Consider the following 14,401-nt stretch of genomic DNA (forward strand, 5'->3'; position numbering starts at 1 on the left):
CGATCTCCCGACAATTCAGTTACAACTTTCAGTCCACCGTCTGTTGGGTTAGCTGGCTGATTCCTGCTCTTGGAGGCCTGCATGTCGGTGCCTGAGCATCACACCATGTCCACCTCTCTTCAACAACGCCCTCGGGCGGCTCTGCAGCCCGGTGACATCCTGGTGGCCATCCGTGCGTTCACTACTTGCTTCACCATTGGGTGAAGATGTTTCGCTGACAGACTCTGTCTAGATGACTTCGATGCAAGAAGTGCTGATGAGCTGACCCTCCGGAAAACCGATCAGATCGTCTTGGTTGAGTTGGACGATGGGTTTGGCGATGGATGGTTTCTAGGGAAGCATCTTGGGACAGGGACAACAGGTCTCTTCCCTGGAGGTATTTATATTGTTTCCTACCCCGACACTATGTTCATTCAAAAGAGTCTGACCTGTGCTCAGTCTACACTGCTAAGCTTCCTCCAAACTTCGCACCTGTGGGCGCTTCAGCCGCCAAAAGCCCTCAATTCCTTGGGACACCGTCCCCCGAGTCAAAAAGCGAACCACTCAGACAAGCAAGCCCGACCACTGACACCTCCGGACACCGCACACTCTTATCGCCCACCCCGCCACAGTCTAATCTGCCTCTACGAAGCTCGGTACCGTCGTCCCCCACCTCGTATATTCATCGGAGCATCAGTCAGGCTCTGTCAAGCAGAGGAAGTGGAGAGGAAAGCCCAGTTATGAACGAAACATTAAGCGTTATCAACGAACACATTACGGATCTGAGCACGCCCCGTCAGAGCCTGTCCCCGCCGCTGCCGTTGAAGGAAGATTCCGAGAGTGAATATAGCAGCCATCTCGACCGAGCCTCCTACATCGCCGGCCCTGAGACCGACAGCGAGGACAACCCTCGCCCCACCGAAGCCGAGGTCAAGCAATGGGACGCGAAAGAGACGGCCGAATACCTGAGAAGCCTAGGGGTTGACTCAAAACACTGCGACATTTTTGAAGAGCAGGAAATCACAGGCGACGTTTTGCTAGAAATGGACCAGTCCTTCATCCACATGAAGGAATTCGATTTTGGCCTGATGGGCCGCCGTCTGAAGACATGGCACAAGATCAGAGATTTTCAGCATCAAGTCCGCAGCGGCACAGCGTCGCGAAAGAGCAGCCTCAAGCCGAATGGCTCTAATGAGGACGTCGCGCGGGTCCCGGGACGAAGCACTACCTTGTTGCCACGAATACCCAGTCTGATGGAGCAACCAGGACTCTCTATCCGCCAGACGCAGCACACTTTCCCATATGTCATACCTACCTCACCACCGTCCTCCGAGCAACCCATGTCTCCGTCTTCCTTTACCCGGTCCCAGCTTGAACGAAGCACGCCCCCATCCCCTTGGAGAGCTTCGATGGCTGCTGACTCTCCGACACGACGGTCGGCCTCTTCGATACGAGAACTCAACCAGTCTCGCCGTCATTCCTCGATCGACTTCGCCAAACCAGGGGTTCAGGATAGCTCGGCGGCGGTCGGCGCCAGCCTTCCCCCCCCGCATAAGAAAAAGGCATCATTCGATAAAAACTGGTCGATGAGCAACGCAACGACTGCAAACAACGGCGGGAGCACCCCGTCGCTGAGGCTGCATATCAGCAATCCGGCGACCAGTGTGGACCTGGAAGGAGATGCTGGATTCAGCGGCGAGCTTTCTAACTTCGATCTTGACCGCGGCTACTTTAGTGGGAACGAGGTCGACAATAGAAAGGCGAGGAACCTCCTGAAGAAGCGGGGAGGCATGGAAAGTGCAAGCCATTCCCGTCAATCGAGCGTGCTCGATGACTCGTCCAAGGATGGTGTAGGCATGAAACGACATTCGCGACTCAGCAGCCTTGATTCCATCCGAGGCGCCGCTCCCATTACTTCGGCCGCAAAAGCATATCACAGCAGATCATATAAAGGACGATTTCGCTCTGCCAGTGCGAGGAATTTGACCATGCAACGCTCACCCATCGCACAGTCCCCGACAGTGACGAACTTAGAGGATGACGGTCTCTCAGCAGTGTCCTCACCCAAGGCCGTCGGTGGATCAGCATCCCCTGCTACCGCCGCTGCAGCAGCCCCAGCTCCCTGGACGTCATCATCAAAGGCACGAAAATTGTTGGGTATCCGAGCTGCATCTGAGGCTGTTACCGGCACCGAGAAGGAAGCCGCCACTTCTTCAAACATTACATCCGACCCCTTGAGGGAGAGCCCGACCGCGTCACCTTCTGGGTCCCAAACTCCCTCGGCGACGTCGCGTAGCTTCGAAATGGACAATACGGACACCTCTTCCAAAGGTACAACTGAACAGCTGGGGCCTTTGTTGCACACGAAAACCCCCGTGCGGACCAATCCAAAGACCAAGCGACAAACAAGCGCCTACACAAGGGGCTTGCTCCAAATATCGCCTGCGGAAGCACGGAAGCACTGTGATCATTACGGATGGATGAAGAAAAGATCTAGCGGCATTGTGTCACAGTGGAAACCGAGGCTGTTCATCCTTCGAGGCCGTCGGCTCTCATATTACTACTCAGAGAACGACACAGAGGAGAAGGGGATCATCGACATATCCGGGCATAAAGTTCTTGTCACGACGGCCGACCCCATCACCTCCCTTCAAGCCACCATAACGGGAGCCAAATCTACGCCTCCCATCAGTGTCTCTGGATCGTCTACAGACACTTCGCCAAATGCCACACGGAACGCGGGAGGAAGCTCGCCTTTCTATTTCAAGCTTGTCCCCCCCAAAGCCGGAGCTTCCAGAGCAGTCCAGTTCACGAAGCCTACCATTCACGTTTTCCAGGTTGAAAACATCACTGCGGGAAGGAAATGGATGGCTGAGATTCTGAAAGCCACCATCGAGCATGATCTAGCAAACTTTGAGACTACCAATCGGCAAAAGACCATCAGCTTGGCGAAAGCCCGGGCACGAAAAGAACGACCCCCGGCCCTGAAAGGCACAGAGGATATAGCGGAATTGGCTGAGAGGCCGACTCCACAGGAAGGGAAGAGCGAGCAAGAGAGTGGCTTGAATATAAAAGGACTGGATTTCAACGAGTCGGACATGAATCTTCAAATCGGCACAGGTCTGATGAGCGGGACTACAGCACGTCCCGAGGATGATGCGGACCAGGAAATAAAGACATGATGATCAACAGGGGGGAAGATTTGTTTATCTTGTCCTGCCTATATAATATATATATCTCCGGGAATACATAATACTCCTCACCCGTTTGCTCCCTGGTACAGCAGCTGCGAGTAAATCGTCACGGCCGGTGGTCCGTCTCATAATGGCAAGGCTGGCCAATCAGTGGAGTGCCATACAACCGCGTCGTCTCAAGTCGCGCTCGACGCCTCCTTTTCCCTCGACAACTCGACGATGAGCCACGTTTCTTGATTGCTGTTTCTTCTGTATTTGCTCCTGCGTTTCGTTCTTGGGGCTCTGTTTCTGTTTCCATGTTGGTTCGATGTACATGTATGGACATGCAGACAAGTCGCTGCGCCTTCTGACCCTAGTTGCCATCGGCTTGACCACCTATCTCTACCTCTACCCCATCTTCCACGGATGTGCCTTTCCATCGAGAGACACCTCGCCGGTGGCTGCACTCGCTGAGACACTTAAGCAACACTTCACCCCTTTGCGCGGCTTGGACATTCATCAAGGCCCGCCCCATGTGCCCTTCCGACTGTTGGCCCTCGCCGATCCCCAGCTCGAAGGCGACAGCTCCCTTCCCAAACCCGCGGATGATCTGATACCGAAGCTAAGGCAGCATTGGGCGAAGCTGTCCGCAGAAGACCGACGACACTGGCTACCTTTGGCGCGCGAGACCGTGCAAGAAGTGCTTCTGAAAGACCTCCCCGAGGCATTGCGGGCCCTGCGGAAACGACTGGATCTATTTGGCAATGACTACTATTTGGGCCACATATATAGAACGCTTTATTGGTGGGCGAAGCCTACACACGTCGCCGTGCTTGGAGATCTCATCGGCAGCCAATGGGTCACGGACGAAGAATTTGCATGGAGAGGGTGGAGGTTTTGGAATAGAGTCTTTGCCGGCGCCCGGAAGGTAGAAGACGATGTCACAGAATCCAGCAACACAGACCAAGAAAAGATTTTCGAGATGGATGATGCGACTTGGAGGCGAAGACTCATCAATGTTGCCGGGAACCATGACATTGGATATGCTGGGGACGCTTCTCGAAGGAGGATCGACCGATTCGAAAAGATCTTTGGGAGAGCCAACTGGGATGCCAGATTCAGATATCCCGTGCTTAACGCCACCGAGCCTACGGCTCAGACAAATGTCCAGCCATCGTTGCATCTGATTGTCTTGAACAGTCTTGTTCTAGACTCCCCTGCCCTGTCGGAGGACGTTCAGACTGAAACTTTCGACTACTTGAACGATCTGATCTCTCACCGTCTGCGCCCTGTGGAAGATCGCTCGTCTTTCACACTTTTGCTCACACACCTGCCACTCCACAAGAAGGAAGGCATTTGCGTCGACGCCCCCTTTTTCGACTACTGGGGTGATGACAATGGCGGTGGGGTTTACAAGCCCCACGGGGTGAGAGAACAAAATCACTTGAGCGAGCAAACGAGTCAGAGGGGTACTTTGCAGGCATTGTTCGGTATGAGCGGTGATCTTGGTGCGCCAGCTCAAGGCAAGGGTAGAAGGGGTCTCATCCTGACAGGCCATGACCACGAAGGCTGCGATGTCTGGCATTTTCTTCCTTCTGAATCTGTCGGATCAACATCAGAGGACCACGGTGGAGAACAGCCGCAGACTGCATGGGACGCCTGTAGATGGCAGCACGCCAATCACAGCGTTGCACATACGGGAATTCGAGAGATTACGCTCCGAAGCATGATGGGGGACTATGGAGGCAATGCTGGACTCCTTAGTGCTTGGTTCGACGACGAAACGGGCGAATGGAGATCCCGCATCCAGATGTGCGGTCTGAACATCAAGCTCTGGTGGGCTGTCCACATCGTCGACTTGATCGTTCTGTGCCTGGTTGGTTTTGGTCTCTGCCACCGTCTCCTACGTCCCGTCAGGAAACATTCCACGGAAAGAGCAGATGTCTCAGAATCAAAGTCCGAGGAACCATGTAAGTGACGATATTGCTTAGCTTCCTACTCGGCGATCTGTCCCTCCCAGAGCATTCCGAGAACGAGTGGTCTCTTTAGCAAAGTTGAATGCTGCCGCCATTTTGAGCTGTGTGCTGGGCTAGCCTTCCATTCTCGATCGTGCTGTGGGAGTGGTCTCGCTCTCAAGAGAAATTGACGGAGCACGAACCCATATCAAGCAATGAATATTTCGCAGCCCAATATCTCGTGCTATACAGTTGGAACTATTGGCCGCTCTGAGACATCAACTTGTTCCTGCGTTGGACGATCCGCATTTGAGCCAGTCGCCTCTTATCAACCCTATCTTGCCATTCTGCCGAGACCGATTTCTGGGGGCTTGAGGATATATCATGCCAGAAACTATACTATGTCAACAGAACCGGTTGTCCACATCCCAAACATGCTTCTATCCTGATTTCCTCCAAAGGCTACCAACAAGACAACCATTGTCACAGACCGGCCAAGAATTTTCAAGCAGATGTGACTTTTCAGTACAGTCCAGAGCCCTATTTCTCCGGTGATGTGGAGGATGATGCAAATGGTGCCCTTCGTAAACGGTTAGGACGACGGGAAAAAGAGGGCTGGGTCTAGGATCATAACGACCAGCGATGTATAGGGGTGTACAAAGCATTTGATTCCGAACAGCTTCGTTGTGATCCCAAGGGCCATCATCCAACTCAGAACTATTGTGTTCATTGATCGAAGGAGAAAGATGAGTTACCAGAGGATAAATGGATTGAGAATCTGTTCACCTATACCTCACATCAAGTCGACCGCATGCTGAGGCCTTATTGGGAGGACACTCGTGCCTGTGAACGGACTGCTCCTCCCTCTTCCCTTATAAATACCTCTGCCACCCCCTGTTCCATTTCTTCTTCCTTGCCGACCTTTCATCGCCTCCTGGAACTGAACTGAGAGCTGAACACGATGGTGTGCTTCATTGTCTTCAAGACTTCGCTGTCCAGTCCGCTTTCCTTCCACTGGGACCACGATATCTATGAGGCATGTCCGGCCTGTGTCCGTGCCCACGAACTCAGAACATGCGACGGCAAGACCAAAGTCACCTTTGAGATCTGCTCTAGGCACAGAGACATGTGAGTCTATTCCACCGGTGTCTTTTGATCAGATTGTGCATTCTGGACCTCGATTTCTCTCTCCTTCCCTCCCTTTATGTGCTCTTCTGTGACATATTCGTGCTTTGACTTTCAGCAATCCCTCAATCGGCCACGGGTCACCCTTGAAAGGGATATCAAGGAAGAGTGGGCATGTCACTGTCTTTTCATCCCCTGCTTCTGAAGAGCCTTATACTGCCCGTGATAAGGTGAGCGCGGGCGGGTTTGAGTCATCAACGCTATCGACCGTATTTACCTACCTCTGTCCCCTCCCCGTGATCTTCAAGTTATCTATGGCATCTGCTCCCAGTTGAGATCTGCATAAGCTCGCTGTCAGACCTGAGACCTGCAATCAGAAACTCTCGTTACGTCTTTTCCCCCTAACCTTGTTCTAATTCTCTTGCCAATATACATGCAACTGCCACTCCACACGCGGTCCCGAAAGAGGAAAAGAGACATAGGAGAAAAGAGAGACAGAAAAACTGACTGATTTGGCTCCCCCGCCCCAGTCGCGATGCCGGAACCAGAGTCGAATCCACGGAATTGTTTGACAGTGTGCTGAAGGATATCCGCACCCTCGTCCACCCACTGTACTCGCCGGTGCCGACATTCCCCCTCGCCACGAGCACGAGCTCGATCACGGCCACGTCGAGGGAAGACCTGCGCAAGAAGGTGAAGATCACCACGGCAGCTGGGCACGACGCCGTCACGGCTCGAGGCGTCGTCACCGCAGGGGAAGCGCGTTTCACGGCGACGGCGGCGGGCAACGGGCGTCACACCTTCTCCGGCACGGGTGACACTACACCTTCGAGCAGCAGCAGCAGAAGCGGTGAGGTGGACCTGCCGTGGCCCGAGATCACGTACGCGCATGGCGGCGGCTGCATCGCCTCCCCCGAGCCAGAGGTGGTGCTCAAGCCGAAGGCGGCGGTGGAGGCCATGGACCAGTACGCGCGGGAGAGGCTGAAGAATATCACAGCGTTGCTGGACAACGGCGTTAGTAGCAGTCTGGGCCCCGGGCTCGACATCGACATCGACATCGACGCCGACACCACAGACGCGGACGCGGAGGATACGGAGTCTCTACTCGGCGAGAGCACCCTGACCTCCTCCAAGTGCTGCAAGGACATGTCCTCGTGCTCGTCCTCTTCCATGGCTTTGCTGCTGTCCAGCGATGTTCGCGCCGCCGCCGCCCGCGAGGCGCAGGTCTTCCTCCGCGCCGAAAAGAAGCGGTTGCAGGCGTGTCTCGCCACCAGCTCCCTCGCCAAGGGGCTATATTTCAAGCGGTGCAATGGGCAGTGGGTCAATGCGGTGGATGATGTGCTTGTGGTCGATGAAGGTCGTGGTCGTGGTCGCGGTAGCCAGGGCGCAGGGGAAGGTGAAGGTGAAGGAAGATACGTAGTCTCTGGCCGCACCGGGGTTTGCAGCCTCGCGAGCGATGACGGCGTGAACAATCATAGGCACAGGAAGGAGGAGGTAGAAGAAGAGAATTGCAGGGCGGCAGTGGCCGCGGGAACAACCAAGGATGATCAACTTGGAAGCAGTGACACCAACAATCCTCCTTCCCACGGCCAGGTCGAGGATGAAGTTGGGGCAGAGTCACGGCCATCACCACCACCGACCAGGGCCTCGACCCCGAGCATGACGCCGAGGGACACAACAGCCACAAGCATTTCCCCCATCACGCCCGGAAGCCTGAAGTCATCCAGCAGCAGCAGCAGCAGCCACGGCGGTGCCGGCACGTTGACAACGACACCTTCGTCCACGGCCGGTGTTGGGCTCGAAGAGGTCAGCCACCGATACACGTCCGACTACGACGACGACGACAACGACGACGGCTACGGCTTCGGCTATTGCTACGGCTATGCCCTTCTCCGTCACGACGCTACCACGCACAGTCTCATGAATTTTCCAGCTTCTTCATCCAAGTTCATTTGGACTGGTGGTCGGGCTCCTCCTCCTCCTCCTCCTCCTCCTCCTTCTCCTGATACCACCGAGACTCCGTCGTTTGGATACCTCGTGCTCCAAAGTCGCGAACAGCTGGTCCGCTCGGGCCAGTGCACAGAGGAGGATCTCTGCATGACGAGCTGGGTGTTCAGTCGCATGATGACCAAACAAGCTGGAGAGAGTGCATAGGAGAATCGCTCCAGGCGACAGGCGGCGCTGCTGTCTGAATGAGATGAAGGGAATGGAGGCGCGAAGCAGAGAGCGTATCGCAGTTTTGGATTTGCACAGTACTAGTCTGAGAGCACTTTGGGCTTTGCGTCGACACATATCATCAATATCAGCCATCAAACAGGATCTACTGCAAAAAGGCGAGGATGAAGGTAATCACCACCAAAAGATCAATGGTAACATTATCAAGGAATGTGTCACGCAGATGGAGAAATAATGATCCGATTCATATTGCTATTCTTCTCCTGTGTCTTTGGGTCTAAAAAAGTACCTAAAGCAGCTACACTTCCATCGGACGATTGTTGGTAGTTGCACAGCCACCGCAGATTATCTTGGTCCGCCGTAGTCCATCTGCAAAAGGCTGTCGGTGATAATGGGGTTGGTGATATCAGTGGGAGGATGATAGGTGGGAAAGATTGTTGCAATTGATGCGGCCGCCCAGCCCTTCCTCATCGTCTACTCGCCGAAACATCGTGGGGACACCTTTGCCAGTGTCTTTCATGGCCAGTAAGGACACGTCGTCTTTACTCAGCCTTCGCTGCACTGTCCTCCGGTGCAGGCTCGTCCTTGGCCGCTTCGCTTGACTGCGCAGCTGGTGCCTCTTGCGGCTCGGCCTCGGAAGAAGTCCAGAGAGTCTAGACACCTGTTAGAGCAAGAAATATGTAGCCCAAAGGTGGGCGTGGGCAACTCACCAAGTTGTCTCTCAACAGTTGCATGATCAACGTCGAATCCTTGTAGCTCTCTTCGCTCAGGGTGTCGAGCTCGGCAATAGCATCATCGAAGGCCTGTTTGGCGAGGTGGCAAGCTTGGTCGGGAGAGTTCAAGATCTCGTAGTAGAAGACCGAGAAGTTCAGGGCCAGACCAAGTCGGATGGGGTGAGTGGGCGCGAGATCGGTTTGAGCGACTTCGGTGGCTGCTTTGTACGCCTCGAGAGACTTGTCCGCAGATTCCTTTCGCTTCTCGGCAGTAGCGAATTCAGCAAGGTAGCGGTGGTAGTCGCCCTTCCTGTTCAACGAGTCAGAACTGTGGGGGGACTAATAGGGACTGGTCGGCTTACATCTTGTGGTAGAACACCTTGGATTCACCGGTTTGAGCAGATGGGATCAGGTGCTTGTCGAGGACATCGAGGATATCTTCGCAGATCTTGGAAAGCTCCTTCTCGATGTTTTGGCGGTATTCCTTGATCAGCTTGACCTGGGCCTCGTTGCCTTTCGACTCCTCCTTTTGTTCAATGGAGGTGACGATTCTCCAGGAAGCACGCCGGGCACCGATGACGTTCTTGTAGGCAACGGAGAGGAGATTTCGCTCTTCGACGGAGAGCTCTTGGTCTGCGGAGGCAACGACCTTCATGTTCTCGACCATCTCTGCCTCAAAGGTTAGCTGGGGACAGGGCCAGGTCGGACAGGGGGTGAGAATTACCCTCATATCGCTCCGCTTGCTCAGCAAGCTTTGCTAAGTAAACTGACTCCTCTACACCCATTTTTGATGTTGGAGACCACGAAGGGATTCAAGAAGGAAAGAGACCTGCGAGAGGTGATTGATTAGCCTCAGTCATGCAACACAAACAAATGTCAAAAATGTCAACAAAGAGCCCGAACAGCGATAAGGCAGGACAACAACAGGGAAATTTTTGGTGTTGCGACTACGACGGGCAACAAGAAATGACTGCCTTCCAGTTCCGCCGCAGTCGTAGCTGTGCAAAACGGAGATAGTGGGTGGACAGTCCAGGAGCGGAAATTGACGTCAATGAGGCCACTTCTGTTGGGATCGCAAGTGAACAGAGTGTTGAAAGGATGAAACACATGTATCGAGAGACCGGTGCGAACCCAGGGGAGGTCCCTGCATCCGACTGAAGCTCAAGTGACTGGCGGCGCAGTTGATGGTTGTCTCGTGCAAGTGCTAGAGGACGTGGGGTACGTGTAGAGCGTTGTAGGGAGGCGACGATGCCGGGGGGTGATAGCTTACCGTTGGAAGAAAAGGGTGAAGTCGATGGAACTGGTAGTATTGACGACTCGAGAGATCGAGCAAGATTGCAGGCGATCCGAAAGGAAGAGAGAGAGGTAGGTGGTGGTGATTGTAAAAAGGTGTTGGTTGTTTGGTATGGGAGAAAGAAAGACGAAGGAGAGTGTGCGCAAGCCTGCAGGCGTCGCCTACAGTAGTGAAAAAGGTAGCCGCAGGGAGTGGGAGGAGCAGAGTGGGAGGGCACCTGGGTGGCACTGGCCGGTGACTGGAGAATGGCAGGCCCCAAACAGGGCGCCAGGAGTGAAGGGAGAAGCCAGCGAGAGGCTTGGCCCCGATTAAGGTGCAGGGGCCACCAGGGCCCTCAGCCATCTGGGCCACAGCTGCCACTGACATAACCTGCCGCCGCTTGATTTTGCAGCCTTCAAATTTCCTCCCCAGCCTCACTTGTTTCATCGGCAACGCATTGACGGTTCGGATAGAGATTTGATTGCCTGAGGCCCTTCCTGCAGATCCAGACCCTGGAAGTTCGCCCTTACGCAGCAGTAGATATGTCCTTTCCCCTGTAGCGCTGCCTCTTGATGCTGACGATGCCTCTTTGCCGCTTTTACGGAGCAGCTTGACACTTCGGAAAAATACATCACGTGCTCATCCCAACAGCTCACTGGTGTTCTCGCTCCTCCGTACGTGGTGAACGCCTAATCATACGGTCAGGCACTCAGTAGACTCTTCGTCTGTGTTCGTCATTTGCTCCACCACCCCCGAGCTGTCTGTCGTCTGCAGGCTGAGCTTCCCAAGTCAATCAATCCCGCACCCGGACTTCAACTACTGCCACTACTACTTCCTGCATCTAGCAACCGTCCTTCCTCGATCATATCCAACCCCTAATCCACCCTGTGTCATCCGAGACAATGTTACGAACACAAGTCATCAAGCTCGCCAGGGCTTCTGCGGCTCCCTCGGTCCGTCGATCCTTTTCCATCACGGCCGTGCGAGCTTCTGAGGGAGATACTGGGGCACCCAGATATGGTGGATCTGCTGCTGGGTAAGTAACCCTGCACCGTGATGTCTGTCACACGAAGTTATCAATGTTCCTGCTAACGTTGGGGTTGATGAAAACCAGTGATGCCTTCACTCGACGCGAACAAGCCAGCGAGACAAAGTTCATCAGAGAGAAAGAAATGGAGAGGTATTTTCCCCTGGAGCAGAAGGTCTTTTGTAAGTGGCTGACCTGTGCCTTCGCTTCCAACAACAGTTTGCGAAAATTGAAGGAGAAACTCGCCCAACAGCGGAAACACCTTGATGAGCTGGATGAGCATATCCAAGAGTTGGAGAGGGACGCTGCTGGTGAAGATCCTCAACATACCAAGGGCAATTAGACTGCAAACCTCGCCTTCTATCCCCTCAAGTGGCACTGGAGGGTCGGAGCAGATGTTGAGAGGACAACGGCCATGCTGAGATACAAGTCTGTGGAGGATGAATCCCCAAAAGCACGGCAATGAAAAACACTAGCTTACTGGACAAGCACGACTCTTTGGCTGTACAGAAGTTCGCCTACTGGCATGGCAATATCATACGTCTTCACTCCCGTGTTTTTTTATCAAGAGTGCATTTTCACTGTCCGACCTCGTAGAGACCTGACCGGTCTAGTCTTACAAAACTTGCATTTTTCGCAGAGGTGTTGGTTCACCTAGTTCCCTTGCATCCCACATTACCCAAAGCACCTTCCATATGAGAAAGCCAAGCTGGTTCGTTGTTTGATACGCTGATCAAGTCAATTTCCATGTCATGATCTCCTTCCCATGTAACTCCGATAGAAATCGTGGACGGCTGCACTATTGTTGCTCCCATCGGTTGTTGATGACCGGAAGCCGCCCAGGTAGCCCAACTGACTCGCAGACTTTTGCGCCACAGCGACCTTCTCCTGCAAAGCCTGTGTGCCTTGATCGATGGCCTGCAGCTGGATCAAGTGCGAATTGAGGATCTTTACGATTTGTGTGATCTGTGTCGAGCTCGTCAGTTCCCCGTTCAACGCAAAATAGTAAAGGATCAGTCCATCTTCACTTACCGGTTCGTCTCCCTTTCCACTCCTGCTCAGGCTCGCATTCGCAGCGTTGACTTCATCAACCATACTTTCCAAATCTCTCTCCATCTCCTCTAGTCTCTCGCCTAATTTCTCCGCAAGCTTGTACGTCCTCTCCCTCTCTTGATCCGGACCACCCATTTCACTGGGAGCCGCGGAATCTTTGGCGAGCATCTCATCCACATCGTTCTCGTATTTACTCAGCCAGGCCTCCAGTTCTGCTTGCGAGTTCTCGACGGCGGTGAGTTGCATATCCACACTCATAGTCTGTCGTTCGCACGTCCGGGCGCGCACGTACAGCTTGTCGATCTTCGACGAGTTGTCGACGATCAATTGATCCCACCGCGCGATGGTCTCTGCATGGTCCTTGAATTCTTTCGAGTAGCGGGACATGTCGGTCGCCCAGCGGGTGAGGATTTCGTCCATAGTCTTATTGCGAAGACGAGACTGGGCGGGTGGAGCAGGGCCTGCCGTTGAAGTTTGACCGCCAACTGTACCTGAAAATGAGGTCGGTGCAGCAGCGGTCCCAACTGTCGGAGCGGACGTGGCAGCAGGTTGTGAGGTGGATGAGGCTGCTGTCTTGCCGAACGAGAAAAGGCTAGAAGCAGGGGCCGATGTTGTGGCAGATTGTGTTGCTGTTGTTGTTGAAGCAAGCGAGGGGCCTGCCGAGGCGGCTGAAGTATTGGCAGGCTGAGACGTTGTCGCAGCAGCTTGAGCACCAAAGAGGGAGCTCGTGGTCGTCGGCGCAGTTGCGGTAGCCGTAGCGGTTGCTGGTGCCGAGCTCGAAGTGCCGCCGAGGCTGAACCCGCCAAAAAGCGGTGTTTGGGCAGGAGCAGAAGTCGCAGGTGTCGCTGTGCCTGAAGCCTGTGTTGCGGAAGGTTGTGAGAAGGGGAACGTCGGCTTGGGGGCTGACCCTGGAGCTTCTGTCGTTGCTGGCTTCCCAAAGAGATTCTGGGATGCACCTTGTCCCAGCGTTCCGCCAAACAACGGAGCAGCGGTTGACTGTGAAGATGCTGGCGCAGAAGTGACTGCTGAATTCGAGGCTGGCACGGAAAATGTCCAAGTCTTCTGTTCAGGGGCAGAAGCAGCAGTCATTGACGGTGTAGCTGTCGATGTTGACTCTGCTGGTTTTGGAAGTCCGAATCCGCCAAAGAGGCTTCCGGGAGTTGAGGAGGCGGCCGCGGCTGGTTTACTTAGAAAACCTGGCTTGGATACATCTTCGGCTGGTTTTGCGCCAAACATGCCAGCGCTGGAACCGCCTGTACTTGCGCCAAATGTTGAGCTGGTTGGAGGGGGTCCGGCTGGCGTGGTTGAAGTCGTGCCGAAATTGAATCCCTTACTGGGAGCAGGGGTGGTTGAGCCAAACAACGAGGAGGCAGATGTTGTAGGAGTAGACGACTTGTCTGGTGTACCAAACCCTCCAAGCCCTCCAAATGTTGTCTTTGTAGCGTCACTGCTCGCCGTCGTTGCTCCGAATATGTTCGTGGGTGCAGAAGTGCCAGGGGCGCCACTCTGCTGTCCAAAGATGCTGGGAGAAGAAGTAGGCTGGTTATTTGTCGCACCACCGGTGGTGAAGAGATTCTGCTGTGGAGCTGGTGTTGTTGTCGATGGCTTGAATCCGCCAAAAGTGAACGTGTTCGTGTTCGTGTTTGCTGTTGATGTTGGCGCACCTGAGAACAGACCTCCTCCCGACGAACTAGGTGTATTGGATGTTCCAAATAATGACGGTGCACTCCCACCGCTTGTAGAAGATTGCCCAAAATTGAAGGCCATGTTCGCGACAGCAGGACGGGGAATTTCCTATTGATGAGCTGGTAGGAATTCAGGTGGATCGCATCGCAGGAGGCCAAGGTCAGGACAGAGACGAGACAAGGGCAGATCAATGTCTGTGCTCACACAAAAGAGAAGGTGTCGGGCAAGGGGTGCAGTTGAGG

General features: G+C 54.2%; 6 protein-coding genes across 6 annotated transcripts; 4 read left to right on the plus strand and 2 right to left on the minus strand.

Annotated features, from left to right (window-relative positions):
• Positions 1-105: 105 nt before the first annotated feature.
• Positions 106-3,161, plus strand: AYL99_06247 (hypothetical protein; the record flags this gene model as incomplete). The annotated part of the gene is made up of 3 exons (XM_018837757.1): positions 106-172; positions 233-376; positions 439-3,161. 3 exons carry the CDS (start codon positions 106-108, stop codon positions 3,159-3,161), a joined length of 2,934 nt encoding a protein of 977 aa, XP_018692317.1.
• Positions 3,162-3,480: 319 nt separating this feature from the next.
• Positions 3,481-5,130, plus strand: AYL99_06248 (hypothetical protein; the record flags this gene model as incomplete). Its single annotated transcript, XM_018837758.1, has 1 exon — positions 3,481-5,130. The coding sequence occupies one exon, from the start codon at positions 3,481-3,483 to the stop codon at positions 5,128-5,130; it is 1,650 nt and encodes a 549-aa protein (XP_018692318.1).
• A 938-nt stretch (positions 5,131-6,068) lies between these two features.
• AYL99_06249 (hypothetical protein) lies at positions 6,069-8,386 on the plus strand (the record flags this gene model as incomplete). Its single annotated transcript, XM_018837759.1, has 2 exons — positions 6,069-6,235; positions 6,763-8,386. The coding sequence occupies 2 exons, from the start codon at positions 6,069-6,071 to the stop codon at positions 8,384-8,386; spliced, it is 1,791 nt and encodes a 596-aa protein (XP_018692319.1).
• Positions 8,387-8,949: 563 nt separating this feature from the next.
• On the minus strand, positions 8,950-9,905 carry AYL99_06250 (hypothetical protein; the record flags this gene model as incomplete). Its single annotated transcript, XM_018837760.1, has 4 exons — positions 8,950-9,060; positions 9,118-9,430; positions 9,483-9,789; positions 9,845-9,905. The coding sequence occupies 4 exons, from the start codon at positions 9,903-9,905 to the stop codon at positions 8,950-8,952; spliced, it is 792 nt and encodes a 263-aa protein (XP_018692320.1).
• Positions 9,906-11,295: 1,390 nt separating this feature from the next.
• On the plus strand, positions 11,296-11,763 carry AYL99_06251 (hypothetical protein; the record flags this gene model as incomplete). Its single annotated transcript, XM_018837761.1, has 2 exons — positions 11,296-11,429; positions 11,508-11,763. The coding sequence occupies 2 exons, from the start codon at positions 11,296-11,298 to the stop codon at positions 11,761-11,763; spliced, it is 390 nt and encodes a 129-aa protein (XP_018692321.1).
• A 407-nt stretch (positions 11,764-12,170) lies between these two features.
• On the minus strand, positions 12,171-14,240 carry AYL99_06252 (hypothetical protein; the record flags this gene model as incomplete). Its single annotated transcript, XM_018837762.1, has 1 exon — positions 12,171-14,240. The coding sequence occupies one exon, from the start codon at positions 14,238-14,240 to the stop codon at positions 12,171-12,173; it is 2,070 nt and encodes a 689-aa protein (XP_018692322.1).
• Between the last annotated feature and the right edge of the window lie 161 nt (positions 14,241-14,401).

Source organism: Fonsecaea erecta (assembly GCF_001651985.1).
Source record: "Fonsecaea erecta strain CBS 125763 chromosome Unknown Scaff5, whole genome shotgun sequence".
In the NCBI taxonomy this organism is placed as follows: domain Eukaryota; kingdom Fungi; phylum Ascomycota; class Eurotiomycetes; order Chaetothyriales; family Herpotrichiellaceae; genus Fonsecaea; species Fonsecaea erecta.